The sequence below is a fragment of the Anas platyrhynchos genome, chromosome 5, assembly GCF_047663525.1.
Source record: "Anas platyrhynchos isolate ZD024472 breed Pekin duck chromosome 5, IASCAAS_PekinDuck_T2T, whole genome shotgun sequence".
Taxonomy (NCBI): Eukaryota; Metazoa; Chordata; class Aves; order Anseriformes; family Anatidae; genus Anas; species Anas platyrhynchos.
Window position 1 is genome coordinate 29,315,476 of NC_092591.1, and position 27,780 is coordinate 29,343,255.

The window sequence follows — 27,780 nt, forward strand, 5'->3', positions numbered from 1 at the left end:
AAAATCTAAATCTTACCTCAGTTTGCACCATTAACGGTCGATGCATTCGAAGATCATACACCACTCCATACACATCCACCGTATTCTCCATTTCAATCTGCTGAATCAGGCGGTCAATGGCAATGAATGTCCCTGTCCTCCCGACACCAGCACTGCAATGACACAGGGAAGACATTTACTGCTTTCTCTCAACCACCTGCTCACCTGTAGCCTAATAAAAAGCCAGTGAAGTTAGCAATATGCTTTCTATTATTTCAGTGGCACAGGTATCAAAGCCTCTGCAGTCCAGAGACGTGAGTTTTACCATGACCAAGATGGAGGAAGGACACCCTTCTGGGACTCCCAGAATCACACTGAAAAAGAACTGTTCTTAAAAAGTCACAAGATGAAAGCATGTCTAACACAAATTTGTTCTTCATACCTGCAGTGCACTAGAACAGGAGAGTCAATAGGATTTTGACTGCTGTATTCATGAACATGGTGTCTGAAGTTGATGAGCAGGTCTGTTGTCTCTGGCACTCCGTGATCAGGCCAGGAGGTGAAATGGAACTGACGCACTGTGCGGCTCTCCCCTGTGTTGGCCTAGGGAAATACACATTGAAAAAAAGAAAACAAATGAGCTTCAAAAGAGCAGCAGAAGTGCTTCCTGCCATACATACTGTGCAAGACTTTTCAATAAAATTGCACATTACAAACTGTGCAGGACTTTGATCAATGATATTCCAATTTCCCTCTTCCTTCCCTTGTAGTAGAGAATAGTTAGAAATAATTTCCTTTCACTCTTCATTTGACTCCAAGATCATCTCTGCCGCATTACATTTGCTGACAGAGATGGGGCTAATTGATAATTGATAATCCAAATATCTGCATAAAGCATGAGTTTTTGTGGAAGTCTCAGGGAGACACATGCTGAAGGGTCACTGATGGGGAAACCAGTAATTCCCATTAGCAGGCTGGATTTTGCCACTGCTTTTATCCCTTCCACTCCGATAACTTTGAATTTGACTAAATTTTAGTGAAGTTACTATATTCTGTCACTCCAGTGTTGCTTGACATATGAAGTCACTGACTCAATAAACCACTTCCACGCATATTTGTACACAACTAACAACTAGACAGCCACTTACATTTTCTACATTGAAGTCCCTTATTGTCCATTCTGGAAGAACAGTCTCCAAGACCACTGTCACAGCAATGTCACCATAGGTCTTGCTTTGTTTGTCTGGCCAATATTGCTCACATTTTGTCTAAGAAGAGAATTAAAAGGTTCAACACATTACACAGAGCAATGAAACACTGGGAAAAAAACAGAAGATCATGCCAAGGTAGTTTCCTGTGACTCCACCTTGGCCTTGTCTGTTAGTTTTAAATAATGCGCCACCCTCAAGTAAGGCTAGGAAGCATTTCACCCTTCCCAATGTCCTATCCTAAGGACAGAGCAGATCTATTAAAATCATTCTCTATGGAGAGGAACCAATCTTAAAAATGGAGATTGCACAACCCTCCTGAGTCTGGTAGTCAGGAGATATAAAGGGGAAAAAAAAATGTGCTCATTGAACTCAGAAAACAATCTTCTATTAATTAGATGCTTGTTTTAAGAGTGATCAATCTCCAACTTATTAGGGTAACAACAAAATTAGAAGAGATATAATTGTCTTCAAGAGATGGTTCGGTTTTAATATTAATGCTAAACAAAACAACAACAAAACCACCATACCCGGGCTTGTTCAACACATTTCGTCAACATAACAATACAGTAGATACTCTCATCCCAAATCATGCGCCAGAAGTCTTCTGTAGTATTGGCTAAAGGACCTTGTGCAGCAATAAATGCTTTCTTTGAGATATAGCCCTAAGAAGAAAAAATATACACATTCACACCTTCGTCCATGAGCCATAAAAAGTCAATTTTATTAATCACATGATCTGTTAAGCCTATATCACAAAAATACACATTATTTTTCTTCTCAACTAATGAAGCAACTTACAGGCATATAGTTTGCATTAATGTAATCACCACTTCCAGAGTTTAGATCTGAAAGTTTAACACGAGAAATATCATCTGCAGAAAGAGAGGAAAAGAAAATTATGAATTTAAGAACTTTCAGAAATTTTCAGCAAAATACTGCAGTTCTAACACATTTTCTAAATAAAAGGTGTTTTAGAATGATGGGCATTCTAAGAATAAGAACGTAGTTTTAGGAATCAGATGTAGCAGTAGTTCAGGCTTTTATCATGAAGGTCTTCAGAAAAAGGATTGGCCAGCAACAATAAATTCAGAACACTGAACATATTTTTAAATACGATTTGTTTTCTCACAAACACAAAGATTTGTATTTAATCCAATTCTTCCTTAACACTTCACTTTGCTGGGATGCCCACAGATAGCTTGGCAGGGTTCAGGCTCTTAGTTTGCAAAGCTGTCCAGCAATGTCTTAATATATATTTTTTTATTGTTCTGATAGATCTGGACTGCAAGTTTCTCACAAATGAAAAATGAAAACAATTTAATTAAGAAAAATATTTTTATAACTTTCAAGGAAAGCTCTTTAGGTTTGTTTGTACAGTGATTTCACACTGGTATGTTCATACAAGTAAAACAACAGCCCAATTTGATTTTTTTTCCAAATTGGCAACAGTAATTCCCCTTTGAAACCTCCGGGTACTATTAAAACGAAATTAGCCAAACCCAAGGTTTTTCACCTAAAAGCTCAATTAATAGAAGTAACAAAATCTGAGAGAGTAACTTACATGGTAAGACATTATTGTATCTATTTTTCCCCCTGTTATCTGGGTTTTCAGCAGCAGATTTGGTCTGATGAACACCAGTAGACTTGAGTTCCTACAGTGAAAGAAAGATCCATGAGCACCTGGTCCTGGTTTAATAATTGTATAGAAACACATCACTGAAGCAAATATTCCAAACAACCTTGGCCTTTGCTGTAAAAGTAGACATGTAAAATTGGGATAGATGACAAAAATCTGCTTTCTACAAAGAGAGCAGGAGGGTAACAGTAACAAAGCTGATAGAGAAAGTATTAATACAGAATGGAAGAGTAATAGCATGTTTAAAGCCCAGAAGTGGGCTTTAAAAGCCTAGAAATAGTTTTGTAGAAATACATTAACAATGACACTGATTGCACACCCATTCTAACTCCAAGGCAGCAGATCATTTAGCATGAGCTTTGCTGGCATTACAGAGAGAAATGGAGCAAGTTACATCATGGAAGGACTGAAGAAGGAAGCAAGATCTGAGAGAAGGGCAAGGGTGGAGCACCAGCCTGCCAGGTATAGTAAAAGGGACAAACTTTGTTCTGGAAAGAATAAAACCTGTGAGTAACTTTGAGAAGTGGAAAAAAGTAAGATTTTTTTCAACAGCAGACATTACAACACAGAACCCATCCATGATAACAGCTGATTCCTGTCTTTTGTGCCCTATATAAATTAAGCTTTAGCACACTTCACAGAGAAACAGTTACAGTCACTAAGGAAATTCTGTTTTTTCTCTGACTGCTTATATCCTTCAATTTGTTCACAGGTGTGGTTTGCAAATCACACATAATACATTAAAGAAGCTTGCTATTAGTGAATGACCTGTCTTGCTGTTTAGGAAAAAAATGATGAAATAAACAAAGTGTAGAGAAGGTAAATGGCATTCCCAGAGTACAAATACCACTAGTGCAATGAGGGCAAGGACTCTGGAGGTCTTGTTTCCAGCAAGAGCTCTGAGCAGCAGGCCATGCTATAGCTTACAGGCAGATTTAATGGTTCAGGATGTGAAGAATTTATCATGCACTTCAACTAAACTTAGAGCTCACATGCAGCTTAATAATGTCTATTGTAAAAGGTCCCTTATTCTCCTCCCCTTCAGTAAACCTCACATACACTCCAAAGGAAAGCTAATTTGCTTTCCAAAAATATTTGTCACAAAGCTCTCCCGACTGAGGACACACACCTCATACTCTTCAGCAAAACCACAGTTGGAGTCTGCTTGCTGCTTCTTAAAGTAGGACTCAAAGTTCTCCACTTTAATCATTTTTGATCTAAAATGAGAAAAGCCATGTATTGGTAGCTGATACTAGGTAAATAAACCATGAATTCAGTTAATGTGTTACAAAATGTACTTTACTTACTTCTTTACTCTTCAGGGGAGAGCGGGAGAAGGGAGGAAGAAAAAAGGATGATTAGACACATGCAGTTGTACTTTTCACTATGTGAATCTAAGAACAAAAGCATGACTGTTAGTAGCACCCACAAAACTGCATTTACAGGGGGCAGAATATCAAGGCAGAGCATTTAACTGATCTGTGCCAGCCAAGAAGAGAACAGGGCATCCTATTGATGAGAAGGATATGACAGAAGGTGTCAGGCAGCAATTTCTGTGCTCCCCTTCCATCGGATCGGCCCCATTCCCTCGTGCATTTTATATCAATTAATTAAGTCTACACAGGTGGAACTTCACAGCATGCTCAGGCCATGCCTTTCCATCAGAAAAAAAATATATAAAATTGGTGCATGAGCCAATAACCTGGTTCAATTGCTTGTGATTTCCAGGATATTGTGGCTACCTATTGGTGGGCTATTACAATCACATCATCATCTGAATTAACAGCTCAGTGCAAAGTAGCCATAAAATTCAGTGCAGATTTTTGCTTATGAGCTCTTCACCAACAATTTGGATTGCTTCTTTAATGTGTACAGAAGCTTGTGTTTCGTGCAAACATCCTATTTTTCAAAACTGCATGGGGCATTTGTCTATAATAGTGATTCATGAAGCAAGCACTTAGATCACTGTAGCAGCTGTGGAAGTCTTGATCAATATAATTATTTCTAGCCTGCAGGCTTGAGTCTTTAAGTTTCATGAGGAGTTAATAATGCAGAATTGTACGTAAAACTGCACAGAAAACAAGCACCAGGGTTCAGAGTAAGTTTTGCACATATCACTTGAGCTCAGAAAACACCATCTGAAAGGATATTGACTTACTTGATTGGAGAAAAGGACACTTCAGTATTCCTTTTATCTTTCCTATGAGGAGAAAAAAAACAACATAATAGGATCACAGTAGAATTTAATGGAACATATGAGATTTCTGATGACAAGTGCTTGCTCAGAACAATTTCTTGTCTGAAATCATCTCAATCTGTGCAAAAAAAATTCCTGAGGCAAACCTTACACCTGCAGTGAAAATAAAAAACTTTTTCATTCTTTCAATGATGTTTTGCAGTGGGCCTGTTTCTTTCTGTTGGAACCAGAGCAAAATTATTCAAAACAATGGGTTTGAACAATCATTTAGCTAGTCTGATGTATCAGCTCTGATGTATAACGAAGATTTTGAATAGAATGTATTTTAAAGCATCATGGCGACAGTGAACAAGAACAGACACCTTTTTTTAATAAAAAGGTAGAGCAGTGAAATATTGATATTCCTCAACACAACAAATTAAATAACAAACATGTTGTTACCTTCTCCTTGTCCAGAATATGTAACCCACTATAGCGACTACAGCCAATATAGCTAAAAGGCATCCAATAACAGCTCCAGCAATAACACCTTATAAAAGAGAACAAGTATTACTCATCATTGATTTACATTTGACAATGCTCTGAATCAATCAACATACTACAAGAGAACCTTGCAGGTGACAGAACACACACTACACTCCTAAGTGTCCTCTCTTCTTTACTGTATCCTTTAGCAGGACCAGTATTGAATCAGTATTTGGCAGGATCAGTATTTGCATTCCAATACATTTGGTTCTAATTTACAGGAACTGTTAGGACAACAACTGCTTTTGCTGTTTCTGTACTAAAGTCACACTGTGTCATCCAATCCCTTTCAGCACAACATCAGTAGCATAGGTTTTGGTTACTTCTCAAATGGAAGTCATGTATGGAAAAAAAAAAGAAGAACCAGCAGCTCACCTGCAGAACTAGCTAGGTATGGATTTATGGAGCAGTGGCACTGCAAAGCTAAAAAGGAACAGTCCATTGCAGACAGACCAACGGATGTTTTGCTATCATGAAACTTGCCATTAATTAAGGAATTTCCACACACAACGTATGTTCAAAACTGCCAGTCCTGCATTAACTATACCTGGATCCTGGGGTAACGAAACCTTGTTAGAACAGGGTGAAAATGATACATAACTATATTCTTCCATAATGATGTTTTCCGCAGTAAAGTTTATGTTAGTGAAGCCTGCAACACTTGCCCTGTTAAGAGGAAAAAAACAACACACACGACATGATTTTAACAGCAAGGTTTGTGACCTCTTCAATTAGAACGCTTAGGTTTAAACTGCAGTGAGATAAATACCTGTATGAATGAAGTGGAGTCAATGGTCCATTTTTGTAGCCATACATGGTGTTTCCCTTGCCTACATTGATGATGTGCTCAGAACGGAAGGAAGGTAGCTTTGCCTTCTCTGTCTCTATAACATAAGTCACGTAGGTGCCTGTCTTCTTTTTCTTGAAATCTTCATATGTGTAGTTCAATTTAGACTTCAAAGGTGGACAACCTTCAGGAAAAAACAAGGATATAAGTGGTACACATCACACACTGTTTGTATAACCAACAGTGCAGTTGGAGAGGGTGTCACAAAAAACCACAGCTGTGATTGCTCTGCAAGTACAGCCTGAAATGAAAGGCTGAGGGCAACAGACAATCTCAGAAATTCCCTCTGCTGCAGTGCAATTTACTTAACTTCCCTTCTACTCCCTGGTGTTACTTGGTTTCATCTCCTTTTGGTTTTACTTCTACCATGTACAGTGGAGCTTCTCAATAAAGGCATATGAGTGGTGGACTCTGCTGTCCTTGTGGACAACTTTCACTACACAAGTCAGTCATGTCCAAACCCACTCCATCAACTACCAAATGTAGAGAATGCTACACACTGTAAAAAATAAGGGCAATTTGTGTTTGATAACACTGTGCTATTCAAACAACATCAAGCTTCATTCAGGGTGATGCTAAATTCATCCTGGCCTATACTGGCTGCTGTGTCTGACAAAGTCTCACACTTATGCCCCGAGAAATGAAAGAGTTACTTTCTGTTTTCTCTTGTCATAGACACAAGTGGGACAAAACAATCAGTGACCAAAACATTTTCTTGTCTGAAAGATGCAGAACAGAGTAATGCAAACAGTGACCAGTAGGACACCATGTGCCAGACAACATTGCTTTGTGCAGTGTCTGCTGTTAAAAGACGAACCCAAGAAATCTGAGGCAGATTTTACAGCTGAGGCATGTATGACCTTAGACATGGTAAAACAGCTTACACCACCAGCTGTCTGACAACTCAAGGACAAGCAAACTAAGAAGAACGTCTTCCTCATTTGGCTGAAGTTTGCTTATATTGCTTTCTACTGATTGCTTTACAAAGCTAAAAGCTTCTTCTAGGAAGCTGATGTAGTATTGAATTTATCATTAAAAAGGAGAAGCTGCAAAGGGGCTCTCTGAAAGGTTACTAAGTGGAAATGCTCTAACAAGTTTTCTACAGTCCCATAGACAAAGTTTGATCTGATATTCACTGCAACCAACAGCAAAGCTCCCGTTAGCTGTAACTGTGCAGGAACAGGGTGAAATGTGGCTCTTCTAAAGCACTAATGTGATTACATTAAATGCAGCTGAGGCTGGAATTAACTCAGTTGGCTAGAAATGGGTGTTCAATACCACCTGAGATGTCTTATCCAGTCCCTCATTTCAATTCCAAAAGGATGTACATCCTGAACAAATTGTGAATGTCTTGGTTATCGTCTCAAGGCACCTCACAGCCTGAGACACAACTGCATAGACAAATGCATAAAGTAATGAATGTCTCTCCTTAAGGTAATGATGTCTGTTTTAAGACAGAGAAACCCAACTCAAACATATTAATACTATCTGAACACTACAAAGCTGAAGTGATGGTTGGCCATAATGATGGTTTTCTGCTCCTATCAAAGCACTGATCTGATTCCATACATACATAGGATCTTTCTTCCTTATTTCCCTCAAATCTTGAAACCACCTTCTTGAATTCCTTACAATCCACACAAAAATGGACTGAAGCTTGTCAAGACTAAACAGGACTGGTTGAAAGTACAAGCAGAGCCGTCACTGTGTGGAAGACATGACTTTCAAATCAGCAATTCCAGTGCAGCTGAGTTGCACGTGAAAAGAATAGGAATTTTCTGCACTGACATACCATATATAGCTGGGCATTTCTTGGACTTATATTGTATGGAAAAACACAGAAAAAAAAATCTACAGACTGCTGCATGATAAATTTCCACTGCTGAGACAAAGGATAAGCAGGAATGTCATATCCCACTTGGAAAAAAAAAACAACTATCTCCATCAGCTGTGTTATTCCTCCTGTGCACTGTCAGAAATTAAAAGGTGAACTAGAACCTACACTGCAAAGAGATGTTCCTTTACTTTATGATTTGTCTCTAGACATTCATGAATTAAAGAAGGCTTGATGCTTTAAAGAGGTGAGTTTTATAGAATACCATCTAGCTTTTCCTGGTATTCTGCTTCCTGTGACATGTAATGCTGACAATGTTATTCAAGCCTTCCAACAACCACACACACACAAAAAAAAAACAACACCCACAACAAAACCACCATCTCATTGCAGAAGTCTTCCAGTGGAAGAAGGGATGGAGAAAAACATCCCACATTGCAGAACTCTATATTTCCAGCTCTGAAAATTATTCTCTTGGGAAGAAGGATACTACTCAGTCTTGTGGCAGTAACCACTGGCAAATCAAGTAACCACTGGCAACCACTAGCAACAGCACAACAGCAATACTTCAGTCTTATACACAAGGATAACTCAGGCTGAAAAAGGCTGAGTGAAAACAAGAAGTGATTTGGCTTCAGTCAATCACAGTATTTGCCTCGTGATTTTTGAAAGGTGACTGAAAACAGAGCAAGCTTTTCCTCTCTCCATTTAACACCTGTTTGGAGTTTAAAACATCTGATATTTATCACAGTAAATTTTTTGTCCTAACAAAATGCTATCTTATAAACTCTTTCACACAGCTAGAAGACAACATTTTAAAGATCTTACCTTCCTCTGTTATGATCATTACTGCATAGGCTTTTAATGGTCCATACACTGCCTCAAAATCAGAAAATTCAACAGAAAATGAGTTGTAACTAAGCACCTTGACTACAGGAGGTTCTTTTGGAGCAGGTGGATCTGTAAACAAAAATATTTTTTTTAGTACCTTACTGTCAGGTGAAGATAATTTTTTCAAATAAGGATATATTGTAATAATGACATCATTCAGATCATGCATATTTATCATAAAATCATTTAGGTTTTTAAATACCCTTAAGATCATCAAGTTTAACCATTCACCTAAACATGAACTCCACCACCAGGCCATGTTGCTCAGTGCCACATCCTCACACCTCTTAAATACCTCCAGGGCTGGGGATCCACTATCTCCCTGTGCTGCCTGTTCTAAAGCCCAACCACCCTTTCCATGATGAAATTCTTCCTGATATCCAATCTAAACCTCCCCTGGCACAACTCCAGGCTGTTTCCTTGCATCCTATCACTTGTCACCTGAGAAAAGAGACCTACATCCACATCGCTGCAACCTCATTTCAAGGTGGTTGTAGACAGCGATGAGGTCTCCTCCCTCAGCCTCCTTTTCTCCAGACTAAACAGCCCCAGCTCCCTCAGCTGCTCCTCATGTGCCTTGTTTTCCATCCCCTACATGAGCTTTGTTGCTCTTCTCTGAACGTGTTCCAGCAACTCCATGTCCTTCTTGCAGTGAGAGGCCCGAAAGAGAACACTGCTCAAGGTGCGGCCTCACTAGAGCCGAGTACAGGGGACGATCACATCCCTTGCCCTGCTAGGCACACTAGGTCTGGTACAAGCCAGGATGCCATTGGCCTTCTTGGCCAGCTGGGCACACTGCTGGCTCATGTTCAGCCAACTGTCAACCAATACTCCCAGGGCCTTTTCTGCCAGGCAGCTTTCCAGCCACTCTTCCCCAAGTTTATGTTGCTGCATGGGGTTGTTATGACCCCACATGCAGCACTGGCATTTAGCCTTGTTGAATGCCATACAACTGGACTCAGATTACAGTTGGCATGAATGTAGCGTTCTTTTCATAATCTGCATGATAATAATAAACTGCATATCAATTATGCTATTCTGCAATTGCACAGTTAATGTTTTGGTCCTGTAAATATCTTCCATTCTCAGATCTCAATGCTTACCTGTAATGCTTGTTTTACATGTTTTCTGCACTGGAGAACTTGTAATACCATTTGAAAAAGTTGTAACAGTAACATTATAGGTTTTGAAATAATCCAAAGGTGATGTTTTGAAGCCTTCTGAACAGGACTGACTCTCTTCTGTTATAACCGAAGAATTAGCAGAATATATTTTAATGATGAAGCCAGAATAGTTACCATAAGGACATTCCCACTTCAGCATTAGGTAAGACATATTAGCCACCGGTTCACACTGAAATGAATTCACTGGGGAAGGAACTGCACAAAAAGAAAAAAAAAAAGTTTTCTATTTATGAGCTCTTCTGTGTATAAGCATTTGTAAAACAATGGTATTGCTTTCCACTTTTAAACAGACAAAATTACTGCCTACAAAGAACTTGCCACACAATGAGGAAGAAGAGTATTTAGCATACTAAGTACACAGATCCCCTTCTGTGCCAGTTCCTCTGCAGACAGGTTTACTGAGAAAACTGGGGTTGGATAGGTGTTTGTCAATATCAGCAAAGCTTTCCAATACTGTTCACCCATTGAACACAAACATTTTTAGACTTGTAGACAAACACTAACTCCCTGTGTAATTACATTAAATGCTTCGTGGGCAAAAAATAATAATAATAAAAAAAAAACTTCCTTTGATATTCCTAATGCCCTCAGTGGCTCACGGATAGCTGGACCGGATCTAACAAAAACTTAATCCGGTCATCTATGCTGTCTCCAGCAACGGATGAGCATGGATACAAAGAAAAGAATGCAGGACTGAAGGCTGTAAACATACTAGCATGTAAAGAAGAAGTTATACATGGCCCCATAGGGACGGTAGACAAGAGCACTAGGGTCACTGTACATGTAGAAGGTGACTGGAGTACACACCAATGATCCAAGAGGAAATAAGAGTGAATCCAAAGAAAACGCAAAGGAGACTGAAAAGAACCACAAGTGACCCTTCAACATGGTGCCAAACAGAGGAAGGGGGAGACCTAGCAGAGAGTTACAGCAGGAGCAGTGTGTGAGCCATTCCAAACAGCCTCTCAGCTGCCCTCTCTCCAGGGAAAGGGAGGGAAACTGCTCCAAGTCCCAGGGGTCACTCTGTGACAGGGGGTCTCGCTCTAGGACAGGACCCCAGGGGTCAGGACAGGACAGACTAAGCCACCTCCTTCAGGACTGGGCTGTAGCTAGCCCTGGCAGGACAAGACCTTGTGGTCACCAGTTACAGGAGCACAGGCTGCTCAAACCAGCGTAAAAGATCCTGGAGACCAAACAACTGAACTAGCTCTGTGAAAGGCAAGACAAGACTCAATAGCCACAAAAGTTTGCTGACAAAGACAAAAGCAGCAGAGGCAGAGCCACACTGGACTCTCTTGCACAAACTAATTAGCATTATGAGAAGCCAAGCAGCACGTTCGAAGTGCCAGAGACCCTCATAATGGGTTCATCATGAGGCATCTAGGAAATCTCAGTAAGAACCTGTAAACAGATTCACTTCACCTCAGTTAAACAAAGCAAAGGAAAGGACAAAGCAACGCAACAAGGGGAAAATATCACAGCGCTTAGCATAACGAACATAGGATCACCTCCATCTTCACCACACTGCTGAGGAGCTGAGTGGAGCAGCATAGACAAGAGCCACCCAGCAGTGCTGCCACGACTCAGCCACAACCAAACATCCTTCCAATGGGTGAAGTTCTCCAGGCAAAATACACCATGAGGGAGCCATTCAAAACAAGGGTGCGAAGCCCAAAACCAGAAGTAAGAGAAAGCGAAACCATGTTCCACACAACCTCTGTCTGCACAAGCATGACCAATAAGAGGAGGGCAGTGTGTAGCACCTATGCCTGCAGCAGTATTTCACCCGCCAGGCAGAGCCCCGGGCTGCACAGCACAACACAACCCACAAAAACATGACTGCAAGCAGCTGAGACTTACTTGTATACTGGCTTATGGACGCTCCTTCTCCTTCTGTCTGATTATCAGCCGCTACTGCAAATACCGTGAAATTGTAGTTTGTCCCAGGGATTAACTCGGTAATTTCAGCTTTCTTGACATTTGAGGTCTCGTTCCAAAAAGAGGTACCATTTGCAACCTCTATCCTATATGTGTAGGTGTCCGAAGCACTGTCGTTCACCTCCCACGTCAAGTTGACAGATGTCACACCAACATCCACTACCTGGAGATCATCAACTTTGCTGGGCCCTGGAAAGGCAAGAAAATAAACTGTCAAGACAGAGAAATACAGACAGTAGAAAAAACACAGCAACATTTTGCTATTTCACACAGATTAAGTGTTGACTGTAACCATTCAGCACTTGTCCAGTATCAATGCCCTGCTGCCAATATCCAGGGACATAAATGTATCTCAGGAAAGGACACAAATTTTGGAGGAGATTCTCTTTAGTTTATTTCACATGCTGAAATTACTTGTTTCCACAACAGCTTCCCAGACAGGTAAACGGAATTCAGGAAAGGAAGCAGAATGCTGGACAGTGTTGGTCTGTTAGTTCAAGACTGTGCCCGTGAGCATCTTAATCTGAGCTTCCCAGCACAGCCTCTCAGGGACACCAGAAGGAAACTTTGTAGGCAACAGTGGCCCGCAGTGCGGGGTCGAGGTTGGCAAGTCTAAAGCAGCACAAACACCGTGCAGACAAGACTCACCTTGGGCAGCTTAGACAAGCTCTGCTGAGTAGAAGCAGCTCCAGGACACGCTGCCCCTAATTGCTCTGTATATGGACGCTGCCTGTTCCCCTTCCACATCCTGAGCTCAACACAGAAGAAAGCTTTTCTTCCATCTGTCCCTCTGATCTGGGGAAAAGGTGCCAGAGCACAAAGCAGACAGAGCTGACACCACTCCTGATAACGAAGTCCTATGCAATGTCACAGCTCACAGAAGCCCTGGGCCATGGGCCTCTGCAGACAGCTCAAAACAAGCTTCAAGATCAGTAACTCTCTGTGATCCTGGGCACCGGATCCTTGCACACCACAGCCCCGCATAAAACCTGATGACAACCTCGAGTCACTGTGTTCACCTCGAGTACTGTGTTCAGTTTTGGGCCCCTCGCTACAAGAAGGACATCGAGATGCTTGAGCGGGTCCAAAGAAGGGCGACGAAGTTGGTGAGGGGCCTGGAGAACAAGTCCTATGAGGAGCAGCTGAAGGAGCTGGGCTTGTTCAGCCTGGAGAAGAGGAGGCTCAGGGGCGACCTTATCACTCTCTACAGATACCTTAAAGGAGGCTGTAGTGAGGTGGGGGTTGGCCTGTTCTCCCACGTGCCTGGTGACAGGACGAGGGGGAATGGGCTAAAGTTACGCCAGGGGAGTTTTAGGTTAGATGTTAGGAAGAATTTCTTTACTGAAAGGGTTGTTAGGCACTGGAACGGGCTGCCCAGGGAGGTGGTGGAGTCACCATCCCTGGAAGTCTTCAAAAGACGTTTAGATGTAGAGCTTAGGGATATGGTTTAGTGGGGACTGTTAGTGTTAGGTTAGAGGTTGGACTCGATGATCTTGAGGTCTCTTCCAACCTAGAGATTCTGTGATTCTGTGACAACCTGCACCAAGAGGTGCTGTATGGGGCCCATTCAGCCCTGATGTCCAGGCAAGGTCATGCTGTTGTAGCATCTGGATTTCTACATAGCTCATCAGCTTGGGCATTCAACAAGGCTAACTGCTCCACAGGCAGCTCTCACAGTCTCAGACCTTTACCTTTTTAACAAGGACAGCCTGACATTCATGCCCACAGGAGCCTGGACTAAAGCAGCACAGCATTGCAAAACAGTAAGAAGTTGGAAATACAAGGAAAAAAAGCAAGGCTCTGTTACAAACTGCTTGTTTAGGCACTGCAGGTGAGAGGCACCGGTTCCTTACTTGTACACTGGCTTTTGGGCTCTCCTTCTCCTTCTGTCTGATTATCAGCCGCGACTGCAAATACCGTGAAATTGTAGTTTGTCCCTGGGATTAATCCGGTAATTTCGGCTTCTGTACCATTTGATGTCTCATTCCAAACGGAGGCACCATTTGCAACCTCTATCCTGTATGTGTAGGTGTCCGAAGCATTGTCGTTCACCTCCCATGTCAAGTTGACAGATGTCTCACCAACATCCACTATCTGGAGATCATCAACTTTGCTGGGCCCTGGAAAGGCAAGACAACAATCCATCAACCTCTAACAATATCTGATGACAATTGGGAAAAAACACACAAAAACACAGGCACGCCACTGCTTCACTCCCTTCACGCCACTCGCCATTCCGAGTGCAGGGTCACCCAGCAACAGCACCAGATACTCCCAGAGGCTCATCCATCAACAGGCCTGGAAGGCAAGATTAAGGAAAAGGCGTCTCCAGTGGGATTCACCTCCCACTCACATTTAGAAGCAGGAGCACCCACCAATACCGTGCCAGCACTCCTAGGGCTCCTCTTGGGAGCCCAGAGATCTGTGCAGGAAGGAGACAACTGTGCAGATGAAGGTGCCAAAGACGACGGTGGTGCTCCTCGGCACAGCCTGAGGTAAGGATGATAAATGACTACCGGAAGAGAAACAGAAATGATCACCCAGGACCACCCTGCTCCTTTTCCACTGCTCAGGCCCCAACCTCACTCCGGGACAAGGAGAACAGTGAACACCTCCCCACAACCTCTCTGCGGCACTCTGTTCTCTGTGCCTCTGCCAACTGTCAGTCACCAGTCATCACCCACAGGCAGCGTGGACAGATTCTGGGAATCAACGGCAAAGCCATGAGCACATTCACACATGCATTTCTGGGCAACACAAATGACAAGAGCCACCATCGGTTTCCTTTGACATGCAGCATGGGGAAGGACCAGGCTGTGCTACAGCCTCGCAAGCCAGCTCAAAAACTGGCCCTGCAACACCGTGCATCCAGACGTAGGACACCCAGCACAGCAAGGTGCTGAATGGCCAAGGCAGTTCTCCTCAACTAGTGCTGCTCAATTCTCGTGCTCCTGCTGCAGCCTGATGGCAGACACGGGACCCAAATCACAGAAACTCCCCACGTGCGATCTGCTTTGTGCACGGGCGCATTGAAAACAGGTGTCTGAAGCCTAGGCTGTTAACATTTTTTTTATAAAAATCTATTTTAATAGACTTTGACAAAAAATAATATGGAATTTCTCATGCAATTTAAAAATTAAAAAAAATATTTTTTAGTCTCTTTCCCCTCCAAACTTAGGAAAGATAGGTTCTCAAGAAAAATCTCTATGCTGCAAGCTTTAGTGACTTTAGTTTCACCAACTGCTTACTGTCAAGGTTATGCTTCTTCTGCCTTCTAACCACCCACGCTTGGCATACAGCCCACATCAGGCTCCAGCACCAAAACATGCCCGCTGTCCACAGCCATACTGAACTACAAGCCTCACACAGCAAGGCAGAGACCCGAGCTGCACAGCACAACACAGCCCACCACAAACACGACTGCAAGCAGCTGAGACTTACTTGTATACTGGCTTATGGACGCTCCTTCTCCTTCTGTCTGATTATCAGCCGCTACTGCAAATACCGTGAAATTGTAGTTTGTCCCTGGGATTAATCCGGTAATTTCAACTTCCTTGTCCTTTAATGTCTTGTACCAAACGGAGGTATCATTTGAAACCTTTATCCTATACGTGTAGGTGTGCGAAGCACTGTCGTTCACTTTCCACGTCAAGTTGACAGATGTCACACCAAAATCCACTACTTGGAGATCAACTTTGCTGGGCTCTGGAAAGGCAAGACAACAATCCATCAACCTCTAACAATATCTGATGACAAATGGGAAAAACACAGGCACGCCACTGCTTCACTCCCTTCATGCCACCCATCATTCCGAGTGCAGGGGCACTCAGCAACAGCACCAGATGCTCCCAGAGGCTCATCCATCAACAGGCCTGGAAGGCAAGAGTAAGGAAAAGGCGTCTCCAGTGGGATTCACCACCCACTCACATTTAGAAGCAGGAGCACACATCAACACCGTGCCAGCGCTCCTAGGGCTCCTCTTGGGAGCCCAGAGAGCTGTGCAGGAAGGAGACAACTGTGCAGATGAAGGTGCCAAAGAAGAAGGTGGTGCTCCTCAGCACAGCCTGAGGTAAGGATGATAAATGACTACCGGAAGAGAAACAGAAATGATCACCCAGGACCACCCTGCTCCTTTTCCACTGCTCAGGCCCCAACCTCACTCCAGGACAAGGAGAACAGTGAACACCTCCCCACAACCTCTCTGCGGCACTCTGTTCTCTGTGCCTCTGCCAACTGTCAGTCACAAGTCATCACCCACAGGCAGCGTGGACAGATTCTGGGAATCAACGGCAAAGCCATGAGCACATTCACACACGCATTTCTGGACAACACGAATGACAAGAGCCAGCATCGGTTTCCTTTGATATGCAGCATGGGGAAGGACCAGGCTGTGCTACAGTCTCATGGGCCAGCTCAAAAACTGGCCCTGCAACACCGTGCATCCAGACGTAGGACACCCAGCACAGCAAGGTGCTGAATGGCCAAGGCAATTCTCCTCAACCAGCACTGCCCAAAGCTCAAGCTCCTGCTGCAGCCTGATCACAGACACGGGACCCAAACCACAGAAATTCCCCACGTGCAATCTGCTTTGTGCATGGGCGCATTTAAAAGAGGCGTTTGAAACCCACAGTTGATAATTATTATTTTTTTTTTAAATCCAGTCTTATAAGCATTATACAATAAAATAAAATGGAATTTCAAAATGCAAATTAAAAATTTAAAATAGATTAAAAAAAAAAAAGTCTATTTCCCCTCCAAACTTAGGAAAGATAGGTTCTCAAGAAAAATCTCTATGCTGCAAGCTTTAGTGACTGGTTTCACCAACTGCTTACTGTCAAGGTTATGCTTCTGCATTCTAACCACCCACGCTTGGCATATAGCCCACATCAGGCTCCATCACCAAAACATCCCCTCTGCCCACAGACATACTGAACTGCAAGCCTCACACAGCAATGCAGAGCCCCGAGTTGCACAGCAGAACACGGCCCACCACTAACATGACAGCAAGCAGCTGAGACTTACTTGTATACTGGCTTATGAATGCTCCTTCTCCTTCTGTCTTACCATCAGCCGCTACTGCAAAAACCGTGAAACTGTAGTTTGTCCCTGGGATTAACCCGGTAATTTCGGCTTCTGTACCATTTGATGTCTCGTTCTTAACATTTGCAATCTCTATCCTGTACGTGTAGGAGTGCGAAGCATTGTCATTCACCTTCCACTTCAATTTGACAGATGTCACACCAACATCCACTACCTGGAGATCATCAACTTTGCTGGGCCCTGGAAAGGCAAGAAAATAAACTGTCAAGACAGAGAAATACAGACAGTAGAAAAAACACAGCAACATTTTGCTATTTCACACAGATTAAGTGTTGACTGTAACCATTCAGCACTTGTCCAGTATCAATGCCCTGCTGCCAATATCCAGGGACATACCTCAGGAAAGGACACAGAAATTTTGGAGGAGATTATCTTTAGTTTATTTCACACACTGAAATTACTTGTTTCCACAACGGCTTCCCAGACAGGTAAACAGATGGAATTCAGGAAAGAAAGCAGAATGCTGGACAGCGTTGGTCTGTTAGTTCAAGACTGTGCCTGTGAGCGTCTTAATCTGAGCTTCCCAGCACAGCTTCTCGGGGACACCAGAAGGAATCTTTGCAGGCAACAGTGGCCTGCACTGCAGGGTTGAGGTTGGCAAGTCTAAAGCAGCACAAACACCGTGCAGACAAGACTCACCTTGGGCAGCTTAGACAAGCTCTGCTGAGTAGAAGCAGCTCCAGGACACGCTGCCCCTAATTGCTCTGTATATGGACGCTGCCTGTTCCCCTTCCACATCCTGAGCTCAACACAGAAGAAAGCTTTTCTTCCATCTGTCCCTCTGATCTGGGGAAAAGGTGCCAGAGCACAAAGCAGACAGAGCTGGCACTGCTCCTGAAAATGTGGTCCTATGCAATGGCACAGCTCACAGAAGCCCTGGGCCATGGGCCTCTGCAGACAGCTCAAAACAAGCTTCAAGATCAGTAACTCTCTGTGATCCTGGGCACTGGATCCAAACACAACACAGCCCCGCATAAAACCTGATGACAACCTGCACCAAGAGGTGCTGTATGGGGCCCATTCAGCCCTGATGTCCAGGCAAGGTCATGCTGTTGTAGCATCTGGATTTCTACATAGCTCATCAGCTTGGGCATTCAACAAGGCCAAAGTGCTCCACAGGCAGCTCTCACAGTCTCAGACCTTTACCTTTTTAACAAGGACAGCCTGATATTCATGCCCACAGGAGCCTGGACTAAAGCAACACGGCAATGCAAAACAGTAAGAAGTTGGAAATACAAGGAGAAAAAGCAAGGCTCTGTTACAAACTGCTTGTTTAGGCACTGCAGGTGAGAGGCACCGGTTCCTTACTTGTACACTGGCTTTTGGGCTCTCCTTCTCCTTCTGTCTGATTATCAGCCGCGACTGCAAAAACCGTGAAATTGTAACATGTCCCTGGGATTAACCCGGTAATACTGGCATTTGTAGCATCTGATGACCTGTTCCCAACATTTGCAATCTCTATCCTGTACGTGTAGGAGTCCGAAGCATTGTCGTTCACCTTCCACATCAAGTTGACAGATGTCTCATCAACATCCACTACCTGGAGATCAAGAACTTTGTTGGGCCCTGGAAAGGCAAGACAACAATCCATCAACCTCTAACAATATCTGATGACAATAGGGGACAAAAAAACAAACCAAAAAACAAACAAAAACACACAAAAACAAAGGCACGCCACTGCTTCACTCCCTTCATGCCACTCGTCATTCCAAGTGCAGGGGCACTCAGCAACAGCACCAGATGCTCCCAGAGGCTCATCCATCAACAGGCCTGGAAGGCAAGAGTAAGGAAAAGGCGTCTCCAGTGGGATTCACCACCCACTCACATTTAGAAGCAGGAGCGCACACCAACACTGTGCCAGTGCTCCTAGGGCTCCTCTTTGGAGCCCAGAGAGCTGTGCAGGAAGGAGACAAGTGTGCAGATGAAGGTGCCAAAGAAGAGAGTGGTGATCCTCGGCACAGCCTGAGGTAAGGATGATAAATGACTACCGGAAGAGAAACAGAAATGATCACCCAGGACCACCCTGCTCAGGCCCCAACCTCACTACGGGACCAGGAGAACAGTGAACACCTCCCCACAACCTCTCTGCGGCACTCTGTTCTCTGTGCCTCTGCCAACTGTCAGTCACCAGTCATCACCCACAGGCAGCGTGGACAGATTCTGGGAATCAACGGCAAAGCCATGAGCACATTCACGCACGCATTTCTGGGCAGCACGAATGACAAGAGCCACCATCGGTTTCCTTTGATATGCAGCATGGGGAAACACCAGGCTGTGCTACAGCCTCATGGGCCAGCTCAAACACTGGCCCTTCAACACCATGCATCCAGACGTAGGACACCCAGCACAGCAAGGTGCTGAATGGCCAAGGCAGTTCTCCTCAACCAGCGCGGCCCAAAGCTCACGCTCCTGCTGCAGCCTGATGGCAGACACGGGACCCAAATCACAGAAACTCCCCACGTGCAACCTGCTTTGTGCATGGGAGCATTGAAAACAGGTGTCTGAAGCCCACAGTTGCTAATTTAAAAAAACAAAACAAAACAAACAAAAAAAAACAGTGTTAATAGCATTATACAATACAATAAAATGGAATTTCAAAATGCAATTTAAAAATTTAAAGTAGAATTTTTTTAAAAAGTCTCTTTCCCCTCAAAACTTAGGAAAGATAGGTTCTCAAGAAAAATCTCTATGCTGCAAGCTTTAGTGACTGGTTTCACCAACTGCTTCCTATCAAGGTTATGCTTCTGCATTCTAACCTCCCACGCTTGGAACATCAGGCTCCATCACCAAAGCATCCCTGCTGTCCACAGCCATACTGACCTACAAGCCTCACACAGCAAGGCAGAGACCCGAGCTGCACAGCACAACACGGCCCACCACAAACCCGACTGCAAGCAGCTCAGACTTACTTGTATACTGACTTATGGACACTCCTTCTCCTTCTGTCTGATTATCAGCCGCTACTGCAAAAACCGTGAAACTGTAGTTTGTCCCTGGGATTAACCCGGTAATTTCGGCTTCTGTACCATTTGATGTCTCGTTCTTAACATTTGCAATCTCTATCCTGTACGTGTAGGGGTCCAAAGCATTGTCGTTCACCTTCCACTTCAATTTGACAGATGTCACACCAACATCCACTATCTGGAGATCATCAACTTTGCTGGGCCCTGGAAAGGCAAGACAACAATCCATCAACCTCTAACAATATCTGATGACAATTGGGAAAAAACACACAAAAACACAGGCACGCCACTGCTTCACTCCCTTCATGCCACTCGTCATTCCGAGTGCAGGGGCACTCAGCAACAGCACCAGATGCTCCCAGAGGCTCATCCCTCAACAGGCCTGGAAGGCAAGATTAAGGAAAAGGCGTCTCCAGTGGGATTCACCTCCCACTCACATTTAGAAGCAGGAGAAAAAACCAACACCGTGCCAGCACTCCTAGGGCTCCTCTTGGGAGCCCAGAGAGCTGTGCAGGAAGGAGACAAATGTGCGGGGAAAGGTGCCAAAGAAGAAGGTGGTGCTCCTCAGCACAGCCTGAGGTAAGGATGATAAATGACTACCGGAAGAGAAACAGAAATGATCACCCAGGACCACCCTGCTCCTTTTCCACTGCTCAGGCCCCAACCTCACTCCAGGACAAGGAGAACAGTGAACACCTCCCCACAACCTCTCTGCGGCACTCTGTTCTCTGTGCCTCTGCCAACTGTCAGTCACCAGTCATCACCCACAGGCAGCGTGGACAGATTCTGGGAATCAACGGCAAAGCCATGAGCACATTCACACATGCATTTCTGGGCAACACAAATGACAAGAGCCACCATCGGTTTCCTTTGACATGCAGCATGGGGAAAGACCATGCTGTGCTACAGCCTCGCAGGCCAGCTCAAAAACTGGCCCTGCAACACCGTGCATCCAGACGTAGGACACCCAGCACAGCAAGGTGCTGAATGGCCAAGGCAGTTCTCCTCAACTAGTGCTGCTCAATTCTCGTGCTCCTGCTGCAGCCTGATGGCAGACACGGGACACAAATCACAGAAACTCCCCACGTGCGATCTGCTTTGTGCACGGGCGCATTGAAAACAGGTGTCTAAGCCTAGGCTGTTAACATTTTTTTTTATAAAAATCTATTTTAATAGACTTTGACAAAAAATAATATGGAATTTCTCATGCAATTTAAAAATTAAAAAAAATATTTTTTAGTCTCTTTCCCCTCCAAACTTAGGAAAGATAGGTTCTCAAGAAAAATCTCTATGCTGCAAGCTTTAGTGACTTTAGTTTCACCAACTGCTTACTGTCAAGGTTATGCTTCTTCTGCATTCTAACCACCCACGCTTGGCATACAGCCCACATCAGGCTCCAGCACCAAAACATGCCCGCTGTCCACAGCCATACTGAACTACAAGCCTCACACAGCAAGGCAGAGACCCGAGCTGCACAGCACAACACAGCCCACCACAAACACGACTGCAAGCAGCTGAGACTTACTTGTATACTGGCTTATGGACGCTCCTTCTCCTTCTGTCTGATTATCAGCCGCTACTGCAAATACCGTGAAACTGTAGTTTGTCCCTGGGATTAACCCGGTAATTTCGGCTTCTGTACCATTTGATGTCTTGTACCAAACGGAGGCACCATTTGAAACCTCTATCCTATACGTGTAGTTGTCCGAAGTATTGTTGTTCACCTCCCACGTCAAGTTGACAGATGTCACACCAACATCCACTACCTGGAGATTATGAACTTTGCCGTGCTCTGGAAAGGCAAGAAAATATACTGTCAAGATAGAGAAATGCAGAGCGTGGAAAAACTATTGGATTTTCCTCAACCAATTTCTATTTTAATCAAGACATTCTTTTATGTTATATAGCATGATTGCTAGCTCTATGATCTTCCTCCAGCTCCTGAAGACTCACTTCATCTCAAAGATTAAAACTGTCTTGGTGCAACGGTGGTGACTTCCATACCTTACTTGTCAACTTTATGCAAGCTGCTGAAAAAGAATTGCACATACAATTTATTTATTTATTTATTTTTCCCTGAGCTAGCTATCCTAAAGAGAAGATCTGCAAGATTCACAAAACACTCCTCTAGATCCAGGTAGGTTATTTCAGCTGTACTCTATCACATATATATTTCAAATCTCTAGGTCTCATATTTGAACTGCTGCAGCTGTACTGTAAAAATTTGCCATAATCAGCAAGGAAGGGAACCCAAGTCTAATGATGATAAAACTATTTCAAGGCCATTCTACAATCACATTGTTCAGTTATACTATTAGTCAGTTGTGTAGATAATTTTTTTTTTTTTTGCTCATTCTCTACTTCAGTAAAGCAGTTGGATCCACTTCCTGCCACGATCCTTGCACTGTGAACTATAGTTCGGACTTAAAATGCTAACATAGGGTAAAAGCACAGAATACACTAAAGGTTCGCATCCCGGTGGCATTCCAAATCACTTACGTGTTGCATTGTTCTGATCAACAGCTAGTGGCATGTCCCCTGATGATCTTTTGTTCCTACTTGGAGAGTTTACTGATAAATCATAATTACTACTGGGTCCCATTTCTGCAATTAAGTTTTTTGATCTGCAATCCTCAGTACCTGAAAGAAAAAAAAATACAAGGCAGTAAATATCTTTACAAAACTTCTGGATTCCCCATGTGAAAAAATACAGCCATTTACAGATACCTTGCAGAGACCCAGCCTCCTCTGTTTTTTTAATCTGTTCTCCTACAGAGATTTTGTTGGACGTTTCCTGTTTTTACCACTTCTAACTTTTGTCAGACAATTTATGTTAGATTAAGAAATTGCCACATGGCTTCAGGTATTCAGTGACTCAACTCATAGTTTGAATGAAGGCTACCATGAGCTGCTCTGTACAGTTTTTAAAAAAAAACTTAGAAGTACAGTCTGTATGTGCATTGTTATTATGTAAAGCTAACTGCTTTACTCAACCTGGCATAGCAACTTTATTTCTTAGCCTCAGTGTATGAGAGTAAAAAAAAAAAATAAAAAAATCTGGTATTCACATACTGTTTCCCATAAGGCAGATATGATATAGTTACAGAAAACTTTAGGTTGACATAGTGCAGCCCAATGTGAGGAGAGAGTTGATTCAGCTCTTTCAGTGAGAATACACAGAAAAACTGCTATCTTAGTTGAAGCTGTGATATTGTTACATGAGCAATACGCACTGCAAGCATGCTTAGGAAAGGTGATTGTGAGCATCAGGATTTCTAGTCCTGGAGCATGGGTTTGGACAGAATCCCAACAGAACAGTTGTTTCTCAGTTTCATCAAAACTGATACACATGCAGGTTCACATGAAACTGAAAGCAAAGAAAATACTATGAGCCAAACTCACTCACAGTTCAAAGCTCCTTCAGAACTATATACAGTTTAAAGCAGTATAAAATGTGAGTTTGTCTCTCCCATTTTAGTTTGGTCCTGAAACTTAAGGGCTAACTCATTTAAGTCTGATGTTTGGTATTAAGGTAGATCTCATCTGCAAGTAATTTTGGAAATTAGTGACACATGAAGCGTTGTCATCTCGGTAAGCACAGCAGTTGCTATACCTACTTCAAAAAATCCTTGGATCATTATTTTGGGAGTCATTTTTGCTCCAAGTTGTTTGTTTTGATGTATATTTTCCTCTTTCTTTGTTAAACCTGTACTTGATTTTACCAGAACCCTTTACAAACTGAAAAGCAAAAATGGATTAAAATGCACATATATGTCCTTAGATATCCTTAAATGCACTGCTTGAATTATGGTGACCAAATGGGAGTTTATATTTCTGAATGCTTTTTATAAAAAGTAATTTCAGCATTTTTTTTTAAATAGTTAGCTGATGCTCTTTGACCTTTCTAAAGAAAAAGAGGACAGCAAAAGTTAAGTACAAAAAAAAAAAATACATAATTGAGTCACAGAATAATACTTACAGACAATTGTACGTCTGACCTAGAAAACAAAAAGAAATAAATTAAAACTTTAAAACTACTGGAGGCTCAAATAAAATAAGGAATGTTTAAGTAACAGGTAGTACAAAAAAAAAAGTTTTAAAAAGAAAGTATTGTTTCACTATACACTTCTCAACCTGCAAAAGAAATACCTAAAAATCTATTAACAAAAACAACACCGAAAACATTCTGATCAATTAGAGAGAAAAAGTAAGCATGCTGGTAAAATGTTAGTTTCCACATTTTTTTTCCCTCTAACCAACCTTTATTTTGTCAAAAACTTGGCTTGGCATAAGGTGGTTATTTTGCACATAGAAATTTAAAAACAAACCCCAGATCTTAATTAAGAAACTTAAGTTACCCTCAATACCATCCCACAAAAAGAGGCAGATGAGACTGATAGGGTTTTTATTCACAGGGATTTTTCTTTCATCCTATGGCTGCATAAACTTTATTATTACTTCTCACAAAAGAGCATTTTGCATTTTCTGAAACAATTCAGTGAAGTCAAAATTCAAAACATTTAGCATATATTCTTAATATCCTACGAGGAGCGGCTGAGGGAGCTGGGCTTGTTCAGCCTGGAGAAGAGGAGGCTCAGGGGTGACCTTATTGCTCTCTACAGGTACCTTAAAGGAGGCTGTAGCGAGGTGGGGGTTGGTCTGTTCTCCCACGTGCCTGTCACGGGAATTTTAGATTGGATGTTAGGAAGAACTTCTTTAACAAAAGGGTTATTAGGCATTGGAACGGGCTGCCCAGGGAAGTGTTTGGGTCACCATCCCTGGAGGTCTTTAAAAGATGTTTATATGTAGAGCTTAGGGATATGGTTTAGTGGAGGACTTGTTAGTGTTAGGTCAGAGATTGGACTCGATGATCTTGAGGTCTCTTCCAACCTAGAAATTCTGTGATTCTGTGATATGTACACATAAAATAGCAGCAGCTGCCTATTAACTGCAACCTAAAACTAGTCTGCTACAAACACTGACAGGAACACAAGAATTTTGCTTTGAAAACGTTTTTAGTCTTTCAACTTCGTGCTTTTCCTCCCCGCTAAGCTATTCCCCTTCCTGCTAGTCCCCAGACAAACTGCCCTCTAAATTGTTTTCTTCATCTCCCGCCAGGTGGCAGCACAAAATGCTCCTAAAAGAGCGCACTAAAAGCACCAGATAGGGGTCTGAAGGCACTTGAGAGAAAAATAGTGATTTCCAGCTGACACCAACCGACTGCGGCAGCCACTTTTGTCAGGCAACAAACACAAGACTGCTTCAGCAGTCGTAGAAAATTAAATACAACCATTCACCTCACAAAGATTCACGTTAGAAGGTAAAGGCAAGCAGGGAGATGTATGCATCCCAAGAACACGCGGGGCCCCAGCACAGTGCTAAGGACCAGAAGATCATGGTTCCCTTGTGCCACGAGGGCTTGCAGGCACAAGAGGTTTCTGGCCACACACCTCCGGGTCTTCCAGCATTATGGTGTGGGTAATCGGAGACTGTTTCAAACCCCAGCTCCTTGGGTGGTGCCTGAAGAAGGGCTGGCCCTCAAAATGCATTGTTTATAGAAAATCAAGTTTAGCTTTATGCTGGATGGTGCCTTACCCACCCAAAGCACTAAGCCTTCTGATAGCAAAGGTTGACACATTTACCTGAAGCACCTCAGGTTTTCTCTCATTTTCTTTTTCCACTGTTTTCTTAGACGAAGTTGCTACCACCCAACAACGTGATGAGTAAGCAACAGACCTGAGCAACCTGCCCCTGGTGACCCTGCTTCAGGTGGGGGTAGATTTGATCATCTCCGGGGTCCCTTCCACCCTTGCCCATTCCATTTCTGAGCTTCCACAAGCTAACTAGAAATAAGCGGCTATATCGTGACAACACAATGTAGAGCCTGAATCCCAAACAGCTTGCCCCTCAGCTCTGCTGTTGCCACAACCAGCTCCAGCAGCAACAGGGTTACAGGCCCTGGCAGACACCCTCTCAAAAAGTTAGACGATACCATTAGGTCTTGCTCTTCATATAAATGGCTACAAAAAGCATTCTGCAAAGGTGAGGTAGACAAGCTGACTAGAAGAAACACAGCAGAAGGAAATCCTTCAGCTTAACAACAGTGAGAAACGCAGCAGAAGAGACTGCGATGGTGTCAGTGCTGCAGCAAAATGTTTGGCTGCACTTCCTAAGCAAAAAAGTGCTTGTAAGAGGTAAAGAACCAACTCCTGATCTTCTCCAGTGCAGTCCTACAGACAACACAGGGCACAAAGGACAATCGGTACTCGGGTTCGCATCTCCTACATACAAATGTAACACTCATTGTCAACCTTGCTGAATATTTGAGAGCCCAGCTAAATCGCTAGGCCTATAGGAAGTGAAGAAACGTGTTCATTTGCACTCAGGTCAAGAGTCCTTCTGTATTCTTTCACAAACAAGTGGCCAAGGAAGAAGTAACTACAAAGAAAAAAGCCACTCAAAGGCAGGAAAACAGCCCTGTGCAGCATTCCAAGTACAAGTGCTGAGCTACCTGGAAACAGCTGCTGAGTGACGAGCAAAAGGTGAGATTCCCTGAAATGCAGGGCCATCTAGAAGAAAAGCCAGAAAGATGCTGTGCTTAATATGAAAAGGAAATTGTAAACGGGAAAAGAACAAAGAAAAATGAAACAGAACTGTGTATGTCACAGTGATTTCTACAGCCCCACAGGCAAAATAGCAAAAGCCTCACATCACACACAACTTGTCCTTAAGTTATTCTCTCTTCTGTAAAACCACCTGGAGATGCCAGTGTTCTTGAATTTTTAAGTTTCTCAGTTCCTTCTCCTGAAAGTTCAAGTTCAGGTGTAGAGCATCCTTCCTGAGCAACAGGAACAGACATCAGATGACTGAGAAATAGCTATGCCACTACCAAGCCCCCCAATACCCCTGCTTGCAAACTTCCCCATTTCTTCCCTGCCTGCCCAAACAATACGCACGTTGATCCCTGGTTTACTCCCAGCTCTGACCATCTGATCTAACAGCAACTTACTACCAAGCTGCCACGAACTCAGTTGTACAGTCATGCGTTGGTTTTGTTAATGATGTTCAAGCAACAAAAGGAAAGTTGTGCTAAAACTTCTGTCTTGTGATGATCGAACATCTTCCTGGCATTTTATTTGCTTTTGTTCATCGCAGACTTCAGCAATCTCGCAATACCCCTCTGACTTTCCAGAAACCTACATGCTAACCAAATTGAACAAAGCACACCCTGCCAGCAGCAGACAGCCCTCCTTATGAAACCCAAAACCACGCAAAACAAATGATCCCATTCCCGAGCGTCAGCCTGCCTGACTCAGTCATTCCGTGCTGTATTTTTCAACAAGCCATTGACTTAACTGTTCTCCAGCCTCCTGTTATTACTTAATGAAATGCTATTTATACAAAACATTTGTTTATTATTTCAGAGGATATTCATGCTGAACACCTGATTCTCCTTGGGTTCACATCTGACATGC

General features: G+C 43.1%; 1 protein-coding gene across 4 annotated transcripts in view; it reads right to left on the bottom strand.

The window, feature by feature from the left end:
* Window positions 1-27,780, bottom strand: part of PTPRJ (protein tyrosine phosphatase receptor type J) — a 73,906-nt gene that overhangs the window by 4,374 nt on the left and 41,752 nt on the right. The window contains exons 2-23 of one of the 4 annotated variants that reach the window (XM_072038538.1): window positions 24,285-24,303; window positions 22,805-22,945; window positions 21,831-22,097; window positions 20,252-20,509; window positions 18,651-18,908; window positions 17,265-17,522; window positions 15,684-15,947; window positions 14,096-14,362; window positions 12,165-12,431; window positions 10,224-10,499; window positions 9,058-9,189; window positions 6,318-6,519; window positions 6,096-6,214; window positions 5,465-5,552; window positions 4,985-5,026; window positions 3,956-4,043; window positions 2,752-2,842; window positions 1,989-2,062; window positions 1,718-1,852; window positions 1,128-1,247; window positions 422-582; window positions 17-152 (exon numbers count right to left, since the gene is read on the bottom strand). In XM_072038538.1, the coding sequence (XP_071894639.1) occupies window positions 17-152; window positions 422-582; window positions 1,128-1,247; window positions 1,718-1,852; window positions 1,989-2,062; window positions 2,752-2,842; window positions 3,956-4,043; window positions 4,985-5,026; window positions 5,465-5,552; window positions 6,096-6,214; window positions 6,318-6,519; window positions 9,058-9,189; window positions 10,224-10,499; window positions 12,165-12,431; window positions 14,096-14,362; window positions 15,684-15,947; window positions 17,265-17,522; window positions 18,651-18,908; window positions 20,252-20,509; window positions 21,831-22,097; window positions 22,805-22,945; window positions 24,285-24,303 (3,663 nt within the window). Of the gene's footprint in view, window positions 1-16; window positions 153-421; window positions 583-1,127; window positions 1,248-1,717; window positions 1,853-1,988; window positions 2,063-2,751; window positions 2,843-3,955; window positions 4,044-4,984; window positions 5,027-5,464; window positions 5,553-6,095; window positions 6,215-6,317; window positions 6,520-9,057; window positions 9,190-10,223; window positions 10,500-12,164; window positions 12,432-14,095; window positions 14,363-15,683; window positions 15,948-17,264; window positions 17,523-18,650; window positions 18,909-20,251; window positions 20,510-21,830; window positions 22,098-22,804; window positions 22,946-23,538; window positions 23,672-24,284; window positions 24,304-27,780 lie in introns of those variants that run through there. The other 3 variants (XM_072038537.1, XM_072038539.1, XM_072038540.1) reach the window with 3 other exon arrangements.